At 37.1% G+C, this 22,193-nt stretch overlaps 1 protein-coding gene across 3 annotated transcripts in view; it reads right to left on the reverse strand.

The window, feature by feature from the left end:
* The window catches only part of BRAF (B-Raf proto-oncogene, serine/threonine kinase), a gene marked incomplete at both ends in the record, with an annotated part of 154,030 nt that overhangs the window by 84,837 nt on the left and 47,000 nt on the right, over nucleotides 1-22,193 (reverse strand). For all 3 annotated transcript variants that reach the window (XM_079710944.1, XM_079710946.1, XM_079710945.1), the window contains one exon: nucleotides 9,712-9,813. In XM_079710944.1, coding sequence (XP_079567070.1) covers nucleotides 9,712-9,813 — 102 coding nt within the window. The remainder of the gene's footprint in view (nucleotides 1-9,711; nucleotides 9,814-22,193) is intronic.

The following is a 22,193-nucleotide window of genomic DNA, read 5'->3' on the forward strand; positions in this document are numbered from 1 at the left end:
CTATTATTTCACTGCATTTATCAATAACTCTTCCTTAAGTACAAAACATTTACTTATTCCACCTCTCTCCATCCTCATAGCTGCAATCTACCAAGGTACTTGCCTACCTTGTTTTGAACCTGGTCTGACTCTTTTCACCCCATTATCCCTGCTGCATTCCGTGTGGATGCTGATTACTCGTACAACACTCTTGCCTTGAAGTTCTCTAAACCTCGTATCTATAAAGGCATTTGTTTCTACTCTAACTTCAAGATCCAGAGATACAAACAGTTCTTTACCAAAGAGTTCCAAATGATGACAAGATCTCAACTGGGAACCTCCCATACCCCTATGCACACACACTTATCCCACTGTCTTAAATGTCACCCTCACTACCACACTAATCTGTTCATTGTCAACATTAATCCCTTAAGGTTTTTCAGATTTCTTTGCTGTTTTACTTCCCATACTTTGTGGCTCACCATTCCAACAATGCCAATGGTAACATCTTAGATTGTCTGGTTAATTCTTCTTATTCTTTTACCAACTTGCTTGTCAAAATACCAACTTTGGGTAAATTCTATCATTCAATTACTCCATTCTTTCTCTCAGGTTACCACACATTACTGAAGAAAATAATAAAACAAGGCCAACTGGTTCCATTAACAATTCATGGAAATTAGTCTTTCACACTACTATATGAAAATTTGTACTTATTTATTTATTTTTTAAATTTATTTATTTATTTATTTATTTTTGGTTGCGTTGGGTCTTCGTTGCTACGCGCGGGCTTTCTCTAGTTGCGGAGAGCGGGGGCTACTCTTCACTGCAGCGCGCGGGCTTCTCATTGCGGTGGCTTCTCTTGTTGCGGAGCACAGGCTCTAGGCGCACGGGCTTCAGTAGTTGTAGCACGTGGGCTCAGTAGTTGTGGTTCCCAGGCTCTAGACCACAGGCTCAGTAGTTGTGGCACACAGGTTTAGCTGCTGTGCGGCATGTGGGATCTTTCCAGACCAGGGCTCGAACCCGTGTCCACTGCATTGGCAGGCAGATTCCCAACCACTGCGCCACCAGGGAAGCCCCTGTACTTATTTTTAATTCGTATTACATTTCTCACAATACTTACTCCCACCTTTCCTATGCTTCTCTGGATCCTAACTTCATCCCCCAACCTTTAATTCACTCAAGAAAATAGCATTACCTTCAAATTTACTCTGAAGATCAAAGCCATCAAATAAAAGCTTCCTCTTCTTTCTTTGTCCAATCAATTCTCTCCATCTTTCCCCATCCTTCTTTTGCTCTCAATTTAGTATTAACACTGGGTGTTTAGAGCCTCTTCTGTGGAGGCCTTGGTTCATCATTATCTCCATTTTCTCTCATATCTTCCAACTTTCCCTTTTTCTCTGTTTTCTTACCCTACAAACTTGAGCAAGTCCTCCCACATAAACATACACCTCAAGCACCATTACCACCATCAACAAAATTCCTTTGGTGCTTCAAGAAGCTTCAGAAGCCAGATATTTCTTCAGGAGGCAGCTTTTCCAAAACCCTATTCCTTCTCATCAAAATCCTACTTATTTTTCAAAGTTTAATTCAAAGACCTGCTTGGTAAAAATCCAAAATCGGTATTTTCTTTTCACCTCCTTTGGAGTATTACCACACTCTTCTTTATATGGCTTTTTAAACAATCATTTGTGAAAAAACTTTGTGAGCATTAAGTGAAATAATACTAGCAGAGGAAGTTATTACAGCAAAAACCCAATAAATACTTTTATTAGTAGTAATAAGTAGTACTAGTTCTTATCATTATTACTGTATTACTTTGCTGAGTTCTCAAAATGACTCTACTGAACTATAAGGTAGTTGAGGGCACAGCTCATGTTATTTATTTATTTATTCATTCATTCATTCATTTACTGGATTCTTTTTTCAAACTGAAGTATAGTTCATTTGTTTTTGAACTTAAAAAAGAATGTAAGAACACAACATTATTAAGATGAAAATACTCCTCAAATTGATCTACAGGTTCAATGCAATCCTTATCAAAATTCCAGCTGGCTTTCTATGCAGAAATGGACAAGCTGATCTTAAAATTCACACAGAAGTACAAAGTACTTGGAATAACCAAAACAATCTTGAAAAAGAACAGTTTGGAGATTTACATTTCCTGATTTCAAAAGTTACTATAAAGCTACAGTAATCAAAACACATGATATTGATACACATATAAAAAAACACAATAGATTGAGAGTCCAGAAAAAAAGCCTTACATTTATGGTTAACTGGTTTTTGACAATGTTACTGGTACAACTGAATATCTGCATACAGAAGAATGAAGTTGGACCACTACCTAACATCATATTACAAAATTAACTCAAAGTGTATCATACACTTAAAAGTAAGAGCTAAAACTAGAAAACTCTTAGAGAAAACATAGAAGTAAATCATCATGACCCTGGATTAGGCAATGGTTTCTTAGATGACACACCAAAACACAGCAACCAAAGAAAAAGTCGATAAACTTGACTTCATCAAAATTAAAGCTTTTGTGCTTCAAAAGACACTATCAGGGGCTTCCCTGGTGGCGCAGTGGTTGAGAGTCCGCCTGCCGATGCAGGGGACACGGGTTCGTGCCCTGGTCCGGGAGGATCCCACATGCTGCGGAGCGGCTGGGCCCGTGAGCCATGGCCGCTGAGCCTGCACGTCCGGAGCCTGTGCTCCGCAACGGGAGAGGCCACAACAGTGAGAGGCCCGCATACCACACACACACACACACAAAAAAGACACTATCAAAAGAGTGAAAAAAAGACATCCCACAGAATGGGAGAAAATATTTGCAAATCATATCTGATAAGAATTTCCTACCAAGAATATATAAAGAACTCTTACAACTCAGTAATAAAAAGACAACCCAGTTTTTTAAATGGGCAAAGGATTTGAATAGACATTTTTCCCAAGAATATATTCAAATGGCTAACAAGCACATGAAAAAGATGCTTAATATCATTAATCACCAAAGAATTACAAATCAAAATACCACAATGAGATGCCAATTCACACCTACTAGGACGGCAATAATAATAATAAATGGAAAATAACAAGTGTTGGTGATGATGTATAGGAACTGGAACCCTCACACATTGCTTGTGGGAATGTAAAATGGTGTAGCCACTTTGGAAAACAGTCTGGTAGTTCCTCAAAAAGTTAAAACACAGAGTTACCAAAGGACACAGCAATTCCATTCCTAGGTACATAACTAAAAGAACTGAAAACATATGCCTACCACAAAAACTTGTACATGAATGTTCATAGCAGCTTTATTCATGATAGCCCAAAAGAGGAAACCTAAACGTCCATCAGTTGATTAATGGATAAACAAAATGTGACATATCCACATGATAGAATATTAGCCATAGAAAGGAATAAATGCTACAATGAATGCTACATGCTACAACATGGTTGAATTTTTTTTTTTTGCTGTACGCGGGCCTCTCACTGTTGTGGCCTCTCCCGTCGCAGAGCACAGGCTCCAGACGCGCAGGCTCAGCGGCCATGGCAAACGGGCCCAGCCGCTCCGCGGCATGTGGGATCTTCCCGGACCGGGGCACGAACCACATCCCCTGCATCGGCAGGTGGACTCCCAACCACTGCACCACCAGGGAAGCCCAACATGGTTGAATTTTGAAAACGTTCTGCTAAGGTGAAAGCAGCCTGTCACAAAAGGCCACATTGTGTATGATTCCATTTACACAAAATGTCCAAATAGGCAAATCCATAGATTTAAAAAGTAGATCAGTGGTTGCCAGGGGCTGGAGAGAACGACTGCCAATGGGTAAAGGGTTTCTTTTTGAGGTGATGAAAATGTTTTGGAATTAGATGGTGGTGATGACTGTACAATTCTGTGCATATGCTATAAACTATGCAATTGTACACTTTAAAAAAAGTGAATCTTATGGTATATGAATTATTTCCCAATTAAAAATGGGAAGATGGGGACTTCCCTGGCAGTCCAGTGGCTAAGACTTCGCTTCCCAATGCAGGGGGTTTGGGTTCAATCCCTGGTCGGGGAGCTAAGATCCCACATGCCTCATGGCCAAAAAACCAGAACATAGGGCCTCCCTGGTGGCGCAGTGGTTGAGAGTCCGCCTGCTGATGCAGGGGATACAGGTTCGTGCCCCGGTCTGGGAGGATCCCATATGCCGCGGAGCGGCTGGGCCCGTGAGCCATGGCCGCTGAGCCTACGCATCCAGAGCCTGTGCTCTGCAACGGGAGAGGCCACAACAGTGAGAGGCCTGCGTACCGCAAAAAAAAAAAAAAAAAAAAAAATCCAGAACATAAACAAGAGAAGCAATATTGTAACAAATTCAATAAAGACTTTAAAAAAAGAATAAATAAAAAAATAAAAATGGGAAGAAAATTAAGGACGTACTTAATTAAAACATAATGGGAAAAGGCAGTGGAAGAAAAAATTTTTATCATTAGAGTTCATTATATTTATTCTTTGGAACTTAATCTTACAAGATACAATGAAATCTTTCAAACTGCCTAGGAGTGATAATTAATGAACTGTTCTGCATTCCAAAGGAAGCACCTAGCTCCCAGTATTATTTTCTTTGCAGATTTTGGTGGGGGGGGCACACTGAGTGGTATGCAGAACTTCCCTGACCAGGGATTGAACCTGTGCCCCCTGTACTAGAAGCACAGAATCTTAACCACTGGACCACCATGGGAGTCCCAGTATTATTTTCATTGCAGTATTTGTTTTGATAAATGTCTCTGCATTATTCTGGGTTCTACACAGACTACAGATCAGAAAGGCTGTCAGCATCATAATAATGATATAGCAATTAAGAGCACAGGCTCTGATAAAAAAGAAGAAGACATACACGTGGGGAAAATGTAAGCAGTTTTAGAAGACTCATAAAAAAAAGAAAAAGAACACAGGTTCTGAATTCAGAATGTCTGGCTTCAAAGTTTGGCTACCCCATTACTAGTTGTGTAATCCTTGTCATGTTATTACTAAAATCCTCTGCGCCTGAGCTTCTTCATCTATAAAATGGAAATAAGAATATTAAATATAACTCACAGGGCAGGCTGAGGATTAAATGACCTACTGTATGCTTAGAACAGTTCCTGGCACAGCAAGCACTCAATAAATGTTAGGAGCTTTACTGTCATCATCTGTCTGTCTGCAGGGGACTCCAGCATACATATAAATTCGGTGGTAGCTTGGATTCAGTGTGTTAACACTAGATATGTAGGGTTATTCGAGATACTTTATCCCTTCACCTCTGGAATCCAATATATCAGGACTAGAAAGAAGAATCTACTACTAGAAAAGCATCTAGCATTATATCTTACTCACAGAAGGCATTCAAATAATTTATTGGATAAGTAAATACAGAAGAATTGGGAGAAAAATAAGAAATTCTGGGAAATGACTTTTAGGGGAAACTCATCTTTTCTTCCTCTGTATGATGGTAAAAAGAAAAGACTGGAACCAAAGACTGAAAAGACAAACCTGAAATTCTTTAGAGTACAATAGTTCATTTCACTGCAGTTATCATCAAGGGAATCAACAGAATGTTAATTATTATTCATATGCCAGTTGAAGAAAATCTAGAACTTAAAAGCTCGTTTTTAAATAAATTAGTACATAGAAAAAAGAAAGCCACAAGGATTTCTGATGGTGATATAAGTGATTCCATTCTGTTCTGCTAAAAGGAAGAAATGGAGAGATAGGTAAAGGTTTATCTTTCTATGAAAACACCAAAGGGGTTTCTTTCGAAATGCTATAGCACAACTTCTACCTGCCAGTGCACAAACTAATCTGAAGCCAAATTATGAACACTGGGAAAATTTTACTTTTTAGCCTCTTATTTCAGGAAATGTAAGCACAGGCACTAGTCTAGGGGTGTATGTAACCCCATTCTGGTTGGTGAAATGTAAAGACTTGTAAGGGATTTGGGGGGGAAGGTTTTCCTCCTTGCAAGGGCTCAGTACACCAGAGAACATCTGTGATCCCTTCTTTCTGATTTGACGTGTTGTGTTAGAGTACGATTCTCAGATGTGCTGCAGTTATGACAGAAAAACCAAAAGGACTACAGCAATCTACCCCAGTGTCTGACAACCTTGAGCTGTAGAACAATCTTTGAATAATTTACCTCCATGTTTCTTGTTATGGGAGCAGAAATTAAAACCCCTACATGTTTGGACAAATTGTTATTTGTTTTTTGCAGATTAAAAACATTTGTAATTTTTATAGATCTCCTAGACTTATTCTCTAATTTTTCCAATCTTTCCTTTAATATTTTCCATCTTTGTTTTTTTCTACTTTCTGGAAGACGTCTTTAACTTTATAGCAGTTGTTTGTTTGTCTGTTTATATGCACATGCAGATACACACATTTAAATTTTCTGTTATGCCATTTTAATTTACTATTTTAGTTTCCAAGAGCTCTTTCTTATTCTCTATTACTTTTGCTTCTTTAGTACAACCATGAAACAAGAACAGATTGCTATATTTTCTCTTATCTTTGATGTTAATTATAGTTATTTTCAAATTTTCTTCTGTTCTCTGCACTGTTTCTGAGTTCCTTTTGACCATTTCTGCCATTATCTTTCCTGTTAATAGCTTTCTTTAAATATCTGGTTATTTACTTATTAATCATTTTTAAAATTTTTAAAATTATTTCTTTCTTTATTTTATTTTTGGCTGCATTGGATCTTCTTGCTGCACGCTGGCTTTCTCTAGTTGCAGCGAGTGGGGGCTACTCTTGGTTGCAGTGTGCGGGCTTCTCACTGAGGTGGCTTGTTTTATTGCAGAGCACGGGCTCTAGGCATGCAGGCTCAGTAGTTGTGGCTCGAAGGCTCTAGAGCACAGACTCAGTTGTTGTGGCACACAGGCTGCTCCGTGGCATGTGGGATCTTCCTGGACCAGGGCTCGAACCCATGTCCCCTGCATTGGCAGACGGATTCTTAACCACTGTGCCACCAGGGAAGTCCCTATCTGGTTATTCTTAACTGTCCATTCATATTTAAGAGTTAAGGACTCTTGATGTCAATACTACCCAAAGCAATCTACAGATTCAATGCAAGCCCTACCAAAATGGCAATGTGTTTGGAGAAATAGAAAAATCCATTCTGAAATTCATGAGGAAATTCAAGGGATCCCAAATAGCCAAAACAATTTTGAAAAAGAAGAAAAGAAGAACAAAGTTGGAGATTTGCATTTCCACAATGAGATACCACTTCACACTCATTAGGATGCCTATTATTAAACACACACACACACACACACACACAGAAAATAAGTCTTGGCAAGCATATAAAGGATTGTTAGTGGGAATGCAAAATGTAGCTGCTTATGGAAAAGAGAATGGCAACTCCTTAAAAAATTAAATATAGAATTGTCTTATAATTCAGTAATTCCACTTCTGCGTATACACCCCCAAAAGAAGTAAAATCAGCATTATTCACAGTAACCAAAAGGTGGAAACAACAAACCACTGAAGGTAGCCATTGATAGATAAATGGATAAGTAAAATGTGATATATACATACAATGGAGTATTATTCAGCCTTAAATAGGAAGAAAATTTTGACACATGCTATGAAGCTTGAAGACATTATGCTAAATGAAATCAGCCAGTTACAGGAAATATGTTAGAATTCCACTTACGTGACATTCTAGAGTAGTAAAATTCATAGAGACAGAAAGGAGGATGGTGGGTCTCAGTGGGTGATCAGTAGATTACCCACTTGAGGGCCTTCAAATAGCAATACCCACAAGTCTTTTCCCTGGGCCTGGTCAACTTTCCTCAGGGAAGAATACTGTCATCTGCAGCCAGGCTCCTCTTCACAGTATATCAAATGGTGGTAAGTTCAATGTTTTATTATTTCTATGTTTATTTTCTGTAACCCACTCCCCTGATTAACATACAAGCTATCTGAAGGCAGAGATTTGGCTGGGGGTGGGGTGGGCGGGGTTGTTTTTTGTTATATCCCCTGAGCTTAGACAAGTACAAATATCAGCAGGCGCTCAAAACTTATCTGTTGAACAAATGAATCGAAGATTTATGGAGCACTTAATATGTGTCAGGAACTATGCTATTTCATAATTATAAACTCAATTTAATCTTTAAATTACCATATGTGTGATACAGTCCCATTTTACCAATGAGGCGAGGTATAAGGAGGTTAGGTAACCTGTCTGCATAAATTAAGGCAGAGCCAGAGTTTAAACACAGGGTGTGTGTGACTCCATGGTTCATCTGAACCACTATACTATATTGCCTTCTACAGAGAAATTGTGTAATGTTAGTCCCTGAGAGTAAGAATCTACGTGCTAATGATATAACCTATGAGGTACAGTCTGCTGTATACCGTCCTTGTTAGATGTAATTCAAATAGTAAAAAGCCTGAAGCGTATGTGTGTGGAGGCGAAGTAAATCCCTGCAACAGTGAGACATGGTGATCGATGCAAATGGATTACATCTGAGGATGGGGCAAGTTTCCCGACACAAACTGGTTGGCAGAAAAACTGCTGGTTAAGTTGTCTAATTCTGATTAACAAAGAATTACTATTTTCACCAGGACTATTTGCCTCCTTATGACTCCTTTGTTTGTTCTCCTCATACATACAAGTAAAACAGACAGCATGGGACGTGAAAAAGTACACTAACTATATTCAGAGGTATGAATTCTAGTCCTAGCACCGATACTAACTGGCAGTGTGCTCTGTGATAAGCCATATGAAGAAGAGAACAGTTTATTAGCAGTTATTTCCAAACTTCCAAGTTTATTTTAGAAATGCAAGCTTACTTTCTCTTGAAATACTGAAGATTTAACTTACCCTTTAAAAGTAATTAGATTACTAAATTAGAATTTTCATTTAGGAGTCTGTCAATCCATGCCTAAAAATTTCTGGCATTTGAAGGCAAATGGTAACCTGATCATTTGTAATTTAGGGTCCTGATCATTTGTAATTTAGGGTTATCTCCCAGTATGACTAGTGATTACAGTTGGAGCCAGCTTTTATAGAGACAGCCAGTATAGTGTAATGGTAAGCAGTGTGGGCTGTGGAGCCTGACTGCCTAGATTCCATAACAGCTTCCTAGCTGTGGAACCTGAGTGACTTACATAGGAAACTAATGCCAAGAAAGCCTATCTGTGATTATAACAGTAACTACTACCTCATAGGAGTAAGAACAATGACTAATCAATAAATTTACAATTATGTTAAAGGCTTGATACAAAAGCCTGAAGGCACTATCAAACAGTAAGGCTAAGCAATTTTGAGCTATTTAAATACTGTAGACTTTATCCGTAAGGAAGCAAAAACCTATTTTGTGGGGATTTGTTCTGGGAAAAAGATATTTCACAAAATTCTCCCCATTTTCTAATATGGTAACTAGTTTGCTGACCTCCAGAAAAGACTGTTTTCTCTCTCTCTTTTTTTCACTGTTTTTTTTTTTTTAAACCAGGGTGATATTTTGAAGCTTATATACAACTTCTCCTTTAGTTTTGATATTTTCCAAATTAGAAAATAATACATATTTATTGTAACAAGTGAAACAAGATTAAAAAGTACAATAAAGACAAAGCTAATTCTCTCTTCCCATATCTACTTCTAATCCCACTCCCTAAAATAACCAATATTACCAGTACAAATGCTTTTCTATAAGTTCATTTTCTCCTTTTCAAAATTACTACATATATGATACTCAAAAGCTTACCTCCAGATATATTGATGGTGGATTATGCTCCCCACCAAATTTGTCCAGTAGGGCCTCTATATGCTCCTGTGTCAATTTAATCATTTGTTTGATATTCCACACCTAAAAAATATTTTGAAAGAATTTGAATACAAATCATTTAGAATATGAATTAGAAATATTTTAACATTTCTATTAAAATATTGCAGTAACTGTCAGTGTTCCTTGAAATTTAAAGCTTAGAGACCTTAGAGATCATTTAGTATAGTGGTTTTTCCCTTTTATTATTAAACTTCTTTAAATTTTCTCCTACACTAGTAACACAATATATTCTCAACTATAAAAGATTTAAGTAATACATGAGTATTCAGGAACAAGCAATGAAAATCTCTTTTCACTTTCCCCACATTGCTGGGCCCCCTGCCAAAAAGGTAAGTGCTGTTTACAGTTTGATATACATTCTTCCATGTCTCCTTTTCACTCAAGTAAAAAACATAAATATAGGGCTTCCCTGGTGGCGCAGTGGTTGAGAATCTGCCTGCCGATGTAGGGGACACGGGTTCGAGCCCTGGTCTGGGAAGGTCCCACATGCCACAGAGAGACTGGGCCCGTGAGCCACAACTACTGAGCCTGCGCGTGTGGAGCCTGTGCTCCACAACAAGAGAGGCCGCGATAGTGAGAGGCCCGCGCACCGCGATGAAGAGTGGCCCCCGCTTGCCACAACTAGAGAAAGCCCTCGCACAGAAATGAAGACCCAACACAGCAAAAATAAATAAATTAATAAACTCCTACCCCCAACATCTTCTAAAAAAACCATAAATATATACATATATAAAATATACAACTATATATAATATAAATATTACATATTAAAATATTTTTAACACTTGCTTTTTTCACCAAACAACATGCCTCAGAATTCTTTCCATGTCAATACACATGTATTTTACTCCGTTTAAAGGGTTGTATAAGCATCCTTTTAAATGGCTGAATTAAGTATAGATAGGTAACATTCATTTCAAAATATTGTTATGGCACTGCTTATTTCAACGGTCTTCAAACTTCAACGGTAACCTAAGGTTAGGTCGACATGGATGATTTTAGGAGAATCAATTTCCAGATCCTCAATGTCTATCTGTACTCTTCCTAATTGATCTGCTTTAGAACTAGCTCTCCTTTCTTCCTCTCCTTTTAAAATTACCACTTTGTAATTCTCCACTTTGTAAAAGAAAGGCAAAGTTCTTATCCATCTCAAATCCTACTAAGGTGCACTGTTCTGAGCTGTATAAACTTCAAAGCACCTAACAAACAAAAGAAGAAGGAAAATCCCTTGAAAAAAAGGGGGGGAAAATTAAGAGCAAGACCTTATTTTATTAATGAAACACATTCTTGGGAAGGCTCCAAGCCTCATCCATTTAACCAGCCAGCCAGCTGAGAATTCAGAAGTCTCAGCCAGCTGAGAATTCAAAGTCTAGAATTCAGAAGTCATAATACAGGCACATATTACATGTTTATTTTAAGATAAATAAGAAGTCAGATTTTTTTTCCTTAATGAAAAATGAGTTCAATTTATCTGAGTGGTGTGAGAATCTGCTTTGCAAATTATCATACGGTATATGATACTCTCTATAAACTGAATGATTTGAATCTGCAATTTTAAGATGTAACCAAAACGTACTTAACATATACTAGAAATTATGGTCTTTTAAACTATTAAAGTTATAATGAAAAAACATGAGACAATTTTCTAAAAAAATTTTATTCATTTATTTATTTTTTGGCTGCATTGGGTCTTTGTTGCTGCACACAGGCTTTCTCTAGTGGTGAGAGGGGCCTATTCTTCATTGCGGTGCACAGACTTCTCATTGCGGTGGCTTCTCTTGTTGCAGAGCACAGGCTCTGGTGTGTGAGCTTCAGTAGTTGTGGCACGTGGACTCAGTAGTTGTGGCTTGTGGGCTCTAGAGCACAGGCTCAGTAGTTGTGGTGCACCGGCTTAGTTGCTCCACAGTATGTGGGATCTTCCCGGACTAGGGCTCGAACCCATGTCCCCTGCATTGGCAGGCGGATTCTTAACCACTGAGCCACCAGGGAAGTCCCAAAAATGTGAGACAATTTTAAAATGTACAAGGGAGAATAAGTGAGCAAAGGGTTTCAGGACCCTTGGTTTATTTAATAATTCCTTACTAGAGGACATTTAGATTATTTCATTTTTCTCAACTTCAAACAATTCAGTGAATAGCTCTGAAATGCCCTTCTGGGCAAAGGTACAAGTTTTCCTTTTAGATACTAAGGCAAAGGATTCCTGGATTGAAGGATATGCACATTTAAAAAGTTAATATGCCAAATGGTCTTCCAAAAGGAAAAAGGTACCAAGATACCCTCCTGGGGTATCAGTCCACCCTTTTCCCCACAATCCCACCAACACTGGATATTTTCAAACTTTTAAACTTTTCCTGATCTTAAGGGGAAAGATGATCTTGTTGTTTCAATTTGTATTTCCTAGAAAGTTGAGCATTTTTCATGTTTATTGACCATTTTAATTTCTTTATGGAAAATTCCCTATCTGTATTCTTTCTCCCCATTTATTTTTTTCTTGTTCATTTATAGATACTCTTTATTCTGGATATTCTGGGTATTAATCCTTATTCTCCTACAAACGTTGCGGTCTTTCCTTCTTTTTACTTTATGTCTCTGTAGTCACAGAAAGTCTTGCTACTCAAAGCACGGTCCATAGACTACCAGCAGCATAATCTTCTGGAAGTTTGTTAGGGTAGCAGAATCTCAGGCCCCATCTCAGACCTACCGAACTTTAACAAAGTGATCCTTATTAAAGTTTGAGAAGAAATGACAGAAATTTCTAATTTCTTCTACAGTCAGATATTACAATATTTTCCTTTATGACTCCTTTGCTAATTTCTCATATCCACAACAAGTATTAGATATCTTCTTTTCTCTAGCTACACTTACTCCCCAAGTGATCTCACCTAATCTTGTGGCTTTATATGCCAAATATGAAATGATGAAACCCAAATTTTTAAACCCAACTCTATCCTCTCAACTCCAGACTTTTTGTCCAACTGCTTACTGAATATCTCTACTAAGATAACCAATAAGCATCTCAAACTTAACATGTTCAAAAGTCAACTTTTGATCTGTCCCCCAGAGCCCCTTCAAAACTTGTTTTTCTTAAAGTCTCTTCATCTCAGAAAATGACAAACTCCCTCTATGATGAGTTCATTGACCACCCAGGCAGAACTGCTTTATAGTCAAAATTTGATATCCTAAAATTGCTTATGTTTTTCATGTCTACTAGCTACTTTGAGATCAGAAACATGTTTTATTCATCTTTTATTCCCCCATCACTTATCTTGGTGTGTCTTTGTCATAATATGTATTCAATTAGTACTGGAGGCTAAGATTTAAGCTGTCTTCAGAATAGGATAAGAGAGAAATATTAATCCTAGTTCAGCGGCTCTTTCCAGTCCAGGAAATTAAGTACATTCCTTTTTTTTTTTTTTTTTAAAGCTCCACAGATAAAACTCATGTGCAGTTAGGGTAAAGAACCATTCCCCCAAAGAATGGGAGAAAGAGAAAAGAAAAAAAATTAGAGAGGGCAAAGAGCATGGGGGAAATGAGGAGACTGAGCTGATTAGAACTGATTAGAATTAAATTTTCTTGCTGGAGGTAGAAAATGCAGGGCCTGACCACAAATGCCTGAAAGGCAGGTTTCTTAACTTCCAAACAAAAGCAACTTTATATCCGAAGAATGAAGAAAAATCACTATGAGCCCTAGTTGTAATTAGAAAAGATGAGTCTGGGACAGGAAATTCTTTCAGATTTTCCCCAAAGAGTAAGAAAAAAAACTTTGATGATATTTATACTTTGATGATATATTAAAAAGTAGAATAAGATACTATAAAGTTAACAGTAGACATAGAGCTTTGGCCTTAAAATGTCTTCTTGGAAAAACAAGAAAAACGGTTACAACAATTCTAAAAGGGAAATGAAAGAATTAAAAACAAAAAACTTCAAGAAAGGTACTAGAAGATTTCCTATCCTTTTTTGATCTCTTCAGTAGAACACAGCAATTAAAACCAGGCAATACGGGCTTCCCTGGTGGCGCAGTGGTTGAGAGTCTGCCTGCCGATGCAGGGGACAGGGGTTCGTGTCCCGGTCTGGGAAGGTCCCACATGCCGCGGAGCAGCTGGGCCCGTGAGCTATGGCAGCTAAGTCTGCGCGTCTGGAGCACAGGGAGAGGCCACAGCAGTGAAAGGCCCGCGGACCACAAAAAAAAAAAGAAAAAAAAAAAAAAACCAGGCAATACTAGTAAACAACTTATCATTTCTAGCAACTTTAAAAATGGCAAAATTCACTCTCCAAAAAAGGACTGAATTTTTTTTTTAAGCCAAGTTAAAATATAATGCAGACAAACTGCTATGGGAGGAATTGAAGGGTAGCAAAGGCAGAAAAAACTACAGCCACTGACTCCCCTCCTCCCAATAAGAAGGTATCAGATCCAAATTATTGGTTTCTATCAAAACTTTAAGGAAATATACTATCAGTTATTCATAGGTGATAATATATGTAAAAAAGAAAATCTTCCAAATTCATTTTATGAAGTTAGCAAAATCTAGATGTCAAACCTTGACAAAGATAAGACAAAAAAATAAAGCCACAAAATAATCCAATCTGTGAGGAAAGACAAACTCTTAAACATAATTCAGTACTATATATGTATTTTTTAATGTGGGGATAGTCATTCATTAGGAATCCAGTAACATAATACTTTAGGTCAAAGGAGAAAATTACAGGACTAGTCTAATAGATGCCAAAACACAAATTATTATTACCAAAGATAATAAATAATAAATAATAATAAAGTAGAGACTTTGTCCTAAAATTCCAAGAAAATTGTTAAAAGAATCATGGTACTGAAAGCAAGAAAACTAGCACACCTGTCATTCACCGGAAAAAATTCTGAGTAATTCCTCTAAAATAATACAGATATAATCAAGCTTGACCAAAAAAAATCAAAGCTAATAAACTGGAAGTTCCTACTGAAATAAGTCTGGAAGATCTCAAAGCTTAAAGACAACACATACATATAAAAAGGAAGCATGAAGAAACTACAAAGACTGAATTTAGAAACATATAGTCATTAAAAAAAATCTCAGTATAAGTAAATAGAGTTGAAAAGAGAATTAAAGAACTAGAAGATGATTCAGAGAAAATTAGCCAAAAGGCAGAGAAAAATGAAAGGAAAACATGAAAGACATAAAGAACAGAATTAGTAAATGCAGAGGTAAACAGAAAATGGGAGAGATATTTGAAAAGAAGATGGCTGTAATTTTCCAAAACAGTTGGAAATAAAAAATACTCAAGAGTAGCAAAATGGGCTTCCCTAGTGGCGCAGTGGTTGGGAGTCCACCTGCCGATGCAGGGGACACGGGTTCGTGCCCCGGTCCGGGAGGATCCCACGTGCCGCGGAGCAGCTGGGCCCGTGGGCCCTGGCCGCTGGGCCTGTGCGTCCGGAGCCTGTGCTCCGCAACGGGAGAGGCCACAGCAGTGAGAGGCCCACGTACCGCAAAAAAAAAAAAGTAGCAAAATGAGTCCTGGCCATGACAGATAAAACTAAATCCACAACCATCCAGGTTGAAGTGAAAATGCATAAAAGTTCTTAAAGTCAACCAGAAAGAAAAGAAAGATAAATTAGACTGATGTCATACTCCTAAGAACAGTAAAAGAAGCCAGAGGATAATGAATTGACTTCAAGGTGCTAAAAGAAAATAGCTAACAACCTAGAAGAAGGAAACTGAACCCAGAATAATATAAAAGAACAGTATGGCAGGCTAATTAACATCCCCCAAGATGTATACATCCTGAAACCCAGAACCTATAAATGGTACCTTATATGACAAAAAGAACTGTGCAAATGTAATTAAGTATCTTGAGTTAGGGAGATTTTCCTGGATTATCTGGGTGGGCCCTAAGTGTAATCACGTCCCTATAAAATGGAACTGGAGGGAGATTTTACTACAGAGCATTAGGCAATAGGAGACCTACCAGAGAGATTTGAAGATGCTACACTGCTGGCCTTGAAGTTGGAAGAAGGGGCCATGAGTCAAGGAATGCAACGCTAGAAGCTGGAAAAGGCAAGGAAATTGCTCTAGAGAGAGCACAGCCTTTCTGACACCTTAGTTTTAGCCTAGTGAAACCTATTTCAGACTTGCTAAGACAATAAATTTGTACTGTTGTAACCCACCAAGTTTGTGGCAATTTGCTATTGCAGCCATAGCAAACTAATACAAATGGGGAACCTAGAAACTATAAACATGACAGTATATATAAATAAGCATAGACTATATAAAATAACAACTAAAACAATGACTACAACTAATGGGAGAAATGGCCAGCACTAAAGCATTTTAAGGTCCATCTATTATTCAAGAAGAGGAGTTCTGGAACATCTTGTTGTGTTGGACAGATGTGAAAACAACACAGGAGCTAGCCTGAAGGGACTCCTACTGGTCAAATTTGGGAGGTTTTCAGCAAAAAGAGTAAAGACTACAATTAACTATAATAGACTGCATACATTTAAAAAAATAAAAATTCACTAGCCCATAAAAATAGTGTTTGATGGGAGACTTTAGGTAACTGTGACATCTTTAGAAAAGTAAATATTAATGGAAAAGAATTATGCATTTATCCTGCCTTTTTGGGAAAAATCATAGTTATTCTCATTTGAGAATAACCTGCAGCAAAATACCACAGTGAAAGATGAGGAATAAGATAAGGGTGCCTGTTATCACTGCTGTGATATAGAAGACGTTACAGTTATTGGCATGGAAATACGATACAAAAAGAGACTTCAGAATTGGACTGGTAGAGATAAAAATTTATTTGTAGAAAACATGCTATCTATAGAAAAACCCAAGAGACTCTATAAACGGTTAGGCTAATAACTATTAATTATAAAGACTAATGTAAGAGTTCAGCAAGCCTGGGACTGGCGGATGTAAGATCAAGGATACAAATATTACATAGTGTTCCAATGCATCAGCCAGAGGCAATTAAAAAAAGATGCCGTTCACAACAGCAACAAAAACTGTAAAGAATTCAGGAATAAATCTAACAAAAGACTGCAAGATCTTTGTGGCGTAAACAACAAAATAATATACAAGTGCATAAAAGAATATTGATAAGAGACAAACTCAGATGGCTCTGGAGGCTAATTGCCTCCCCTCTTATTATAGCCTATCAAGAAGCTGACTCAACAGCCTGAGTTTACTCAATGCAAGAAGAGGCTGAGGACAGCTACAGAGCTCAGGATCCTTTTCTAATAAGGCCATTTCATCAACATCAAAGCTCCAATTATTACCTAGGAGCTCTTTCCATGGTAAATTAATTCTAGTTATGTCTACCCTAAGAACACAAATATGTGGAAATAAAAGAGCTCAGGGGATTGTGTGTATTCTGGTACATACTTTTCTCCACCAGACTTGATTTCACATTGACACTACATGATATGTGTGTGTGTGCCCCCTCTTCATTTGACAAATATGTAAATTGTGTGTGTGTGTGTGTGTGTGTGAGGACTCAATGCCATAACAATCTCAATTTTCCCCAAATTAATTCAGTGCAGTACAATAAATTCCCAAGAGAGATTTTTTTCCCATGGAATGTGACAAACTCTAAAATTCTTATGGAAGCACTGTAAAAAGATAGCCTTTTAATAATAAGGAAAGTAAGAAAGGTGTTACCAGACAGCAAGATTTATAAAGCAATAGTATGGTAGGAATAGAAAAACAGAGTAAATGGACTGAATAAAGGACTCAGAAGCACAGGGATTTTTTTTTTAACATGGATTTTTTTTTAATTGAAGTATCGTTGATTTACACTGTTTCAGGTATATAGCAAAGTGATTCAGTTTTATACACACACACACACATTCTTTTTCAGATTCTTTTCCATTATAGATATTGAATATAGTACCCTGTGCTATACATTAAGTCCTTGTTGTTTACCTATTTTATATATAGCAGTAATTATCTGTTTTTTGGGTTTTTTGGGATTTTTTTGCGGTACGCGGGCCTCCCGCTGCCGTGGCCTCTCCCGTCGCAGAGAACAGGCTCTGGACGTGCAGGCCCAGCGGCCATAGCCCACGGGCCCAGCCACTCCGCGGCACGCGGGATCCTCCCAGACCGGGGCACGAACCCACGTCCCCTGCATCGACAGGCGGACTCCCAACCACTGTGCCACCAGGGAAGTCCCTGCAGTATTTATCTGTTAATCTCAAATTCCTAATTTATCCCTCCCCTCCGGTAACTCTAAGTTTGTTTTCTATGTCTGTGAGTCTATTTCTGTTTTGTAAATAAGTTCATTTGTATCTTTTTTTTTTTAGATTCCACATATAAGTGATATCATATGATATTTGTCTTTGTCTGACTTACTTCACTTAGTACGATAATCTCTAGGTCCAGCCATGTTGCTGCAAATGGCATTATTTCATTCTTTTTTATGGCTGAGTAGGCACAGGTATTTATATACATGGCATATGGTTTGTGTTGGCATTATAATTTAGTGGGGAACAAAACTGTATAATAAATAATGCTGGGGTAACTGGTTATCTCTTTTGAAAAGGTCAAATAATCCAAAAGAAAACAGAGCAAAGGGTTTATGAATAAGAGTTCACTAAAGAGAATTCAGAATATCCAATAAACACATGATAAAATAAACAACCTCATTAGTAATCAAAGAAATGAAAATTAAAATGAGAAACCATTTCACACCCATGGGACTGGCAAAAAATTCAGCACCAACCATGTACAGCAATAGATGCTCTTCTATTCTACAGGTGGGTATAATGTAAATGTCTGAGAATAAACTGGCAATATCTAATAAAGTTGAACATGGGCATTAAGCTATCATCTAGCTATTATATATTAACATAGGCACAAGACATATTCATTGCAATAATGTTTATAATAGCAAGATATTAGAACCAAGTCAAATATTCCCTAAGAGAAAAAAGGGCAAACTCCAATATATTTGTGAAATGGAATACTAGATAGAAGTCAAAATGAACTAAAGCTAAATATATCAACAAGAACACATCTCAAAAACACAATACTGAGTGAAAAAAGCAAATTCCAGGGTATGTACAGCTTTAAACATAGAACCGACATTGTTTATGGATATATACCCACAGCAAAAATATAGAAACATGCATGGGTATGATAAACACTAAATTCAGGATAATGGTTACCTCTGAAAAGAGAGAGGGCAGGGAATAGATTCAAAGGTAATCTTTGATTATCTCTATATGATCTCTTTGATGATTGTTTCTATAATTTTCTTATATATTAAAAAAATCTGAAGGAAATATGAAAAAAGACATGATTCAACACAGTTGGGTAATGGATACATGGATGGTCATATTATTCTCTACAATTTTCTATATGCTTGAAAAGGGAAGGAAAGAAGGAAGGAAAGAAGGAAGGAAATAAATAAATTGACCTGGTAAGTTGGTTAGCTCCTTCCACACTAAACTTGTCCTTACTTTTGTAACTGGGGCAGCCCTAAACCCGCCTACTCCAATCCCTGTGCCCTAAAAGAAACCAACCAATGAACACAAAAGACTTATGGAAAATCCACGATCAGACTTCCCATTTAGAAAAGAAGTCTAGATCTGTATAACTACAAAGTTCTCTACTGTAATTAACTCAGTCTTTTATTCATAAGTATGAATAGACAGTCAAGATTCACAAGACATGTACAGCATGGTGACTATAGTTAATAATACTGTACTGTATATTTGAAAGTTGCTAAGAGAGTAGATCTTAAAAGTTCTCATCCTAAGGGGTAAAAAAAATTCTTTGTGTGAAAATGGATGTTAACTAACTTATTGTGGTGATCATTTCTCAATATACACAAATATCAAATCATTATGTTGTATATCTGAAACTAATATAATGTTATATGTCAATTATATCTCAATTAAAAAACACTGAAAATCCAACAGGAAGAAAGAGAAAGATCATGATGAACAAACAGAATGACTGGGTAAAGAGAAAATGGAAATATTATTATTGGGGAAAAAATTTAGAAGGGGTAAATAACAGAATGAGCATTGGTAAAGACCATGGCAGTGATTTGCAATATAAAATTAAAGAAACTTCCCAGAAAGTAAAGCAAAGCAAAACAAAGGAAAAAACAGAGGTGCATAACACAAGTAAATAGTTGGGATATTAAGAACATATCCGGGAAGTTCAAAATTCATTTAATAAAAACTCTAAATGATGAAAATAGAAGAAATAAAAATTTTAAAATATTTTGACCTAAGGAAAAACATCAGTATTCTGACTGAAAACGCTCAGTGAGGGCTAAGATAGATGAGTAAAAAAGACTCATGTCTGAATAAATCCTAGTTTCCATGAATAAACTTCAGAAACTCAAAGCTGAGAAGAAAACCCTAAATGTTTCCTAATGAATAACTAGAATTGATATCAGACTTTTCATCAGCAACATGAAAAGAGAATGGAAACAGAAAATGGATTAACTTATTGCCTAAGGCTGGGGGGTTAGTGGGAATGGGGAATGAATTCTATCTGGGGGATTCTCTTTGGGGTGATAAAAATGTTCTACAATGGATTGTGATAACGACTGCACAACTCTGGGAATATATTAAAAAATACTGAAGTGTACTCTTTAAATGGGTGCATTCTATGATATGTGAATTATATCTCAATAAAGCTTTGAACAGAAAAGACAATGGAATAATGTTTTCATTGCCCTGAATAAAAATGATTTGAACCTAGAATTTTACCCTCCAGGAAACTACCAATCAAGCATGAGGGTAATGAAACTTTTTGGTCACGTAAGGTCTCAAAAATTTACCTCAACAGGACTCATAGTTCTGAAAACACTCCTATCTTTTGACTTAGCTAGGAATTTACCAGTCTCCCACAAAACTAGAAAACACAGTAGGTCTATTTATAAAGATAAATGATTCACCAGGTGAAAAAACATCAACTGATTTTTAAAAATTTGGCACTATCTTTACATACAACAAGACAAACACAAAACAAAAACCCAAGTTGCTCCCCAACCAAAAAAAAGATATTCCATAAAAAGTCATGTTTCAAAGTAGAGAGTTAAAGATAGCAAGAATGATAACAAAAAGTGGTCAGAACAATTAGGCAAAGGGCCAGGTTATGAAGCATCCTGAAAGCCATGGTAAGTAGCTTTGATTTTATTCTAAGATATGAGAATTCAAAGTTTCAAAAGTGGAAGGGTGTGTGTGTGTGTGTGTGTGTGTGTGTGTGACATAACCTGATTGATATTTTATTATTATTGACAATTATCATCCCATTTTATAGATGAGAATATTGTGGCACAGAGGTGTTAAGTATTTTGCTCAAAGCCACAAAGCTGGTAAACAATGAAGTCAGAATTTAATTCCAGACAATGTAAATCCAAAGCAGTATATATTATAGTGCCTCAAATATCACTTTAGTGGAGAAGAAATTATAGGAAGGGCAAGAATGGATGCAGAGAAGGCCAGTGAGACTACAGTTGTAGGCTAAGCAAGAGACGATAGCTTGCACTAAAGTGGAAGCAGTGGAGATGGAGAAAAACTGGTGAATCTGGTATATATTTTAGAGGTAGGAAAATGAAACTCACTAATAAATTAGACATGGGAGAAAGGTGAGAGAGAGAAATAATAAGAATCAAGGCTCACCCCAAGATTTTGACTAAGTAACAGGGTGGACAGTGATGCCATTTACTGAAGTGGGGAATCTCGAGGAGAAGAAATCAAGTATTATATCACCCACAAGAGAGGATAATTAAATGATCAAGGAGGCAAGCTAGCTATGCATTTTAGTACTCAGGAAGAGATATGAGGCAAGAGATACATTTGGGTGTCACAGTACTTTAATAAGCAAATTTCCAAGAGAGTGTAGGCAAAGAAGACTCAACCTTAGAGTCCACCAATATTTAGAGGATTGGTAAAGAACAGAGTCCACAAAAATGGTTGAGAAGAAACAGACACTGAGGTAGGAGAAAAACTATTCAATGAAGATAATTTACTGGATAAGGATAGGAACAAGAAATAGTGGATAGAAGACACTAGGAAGGATGAAATCTATATAACTGTACATCTTTGATCGTCATATTTACATATATTTGCATATGTATCAGGGCTGGCAGATAACAGAGTATGTTTGTAGGCTGAAGGGAAAATCCAATAGAGAGAAATTCATGATGTGGAAAAGAGAAGCTAACTGCAGGAAGGAAGCCCTAGAGACAGTAAGAAGAGATGGAACCTGAGTCACAAGAAGAGGAATTAGACTGTCATGGAAGGTCTCTGATAACAAGAGAAAGGAAGACTGAGAACATGAAGACCAATGCAGATAGGTCTGCAGATATGGTGATGCAAAGCCGCATCCAATTTCTCAATAAAGTTTGAGGTGAAGTCCACAGATGAGAATGGGGGCTGTGAG

This window comes from Hyperoodon ampullatus (genome assembly GCF_949752795.1).
Source record: "Hyperoodon ampullatus genome assembly, chromosome: 9".
NCBI classification, from domain to species: Eukaryota; Metazoa; Chordata; class Mammalia; order Artiodactyla; family Ziphiidae; genus Hyperoodon; species Hyperoodon ampullatus.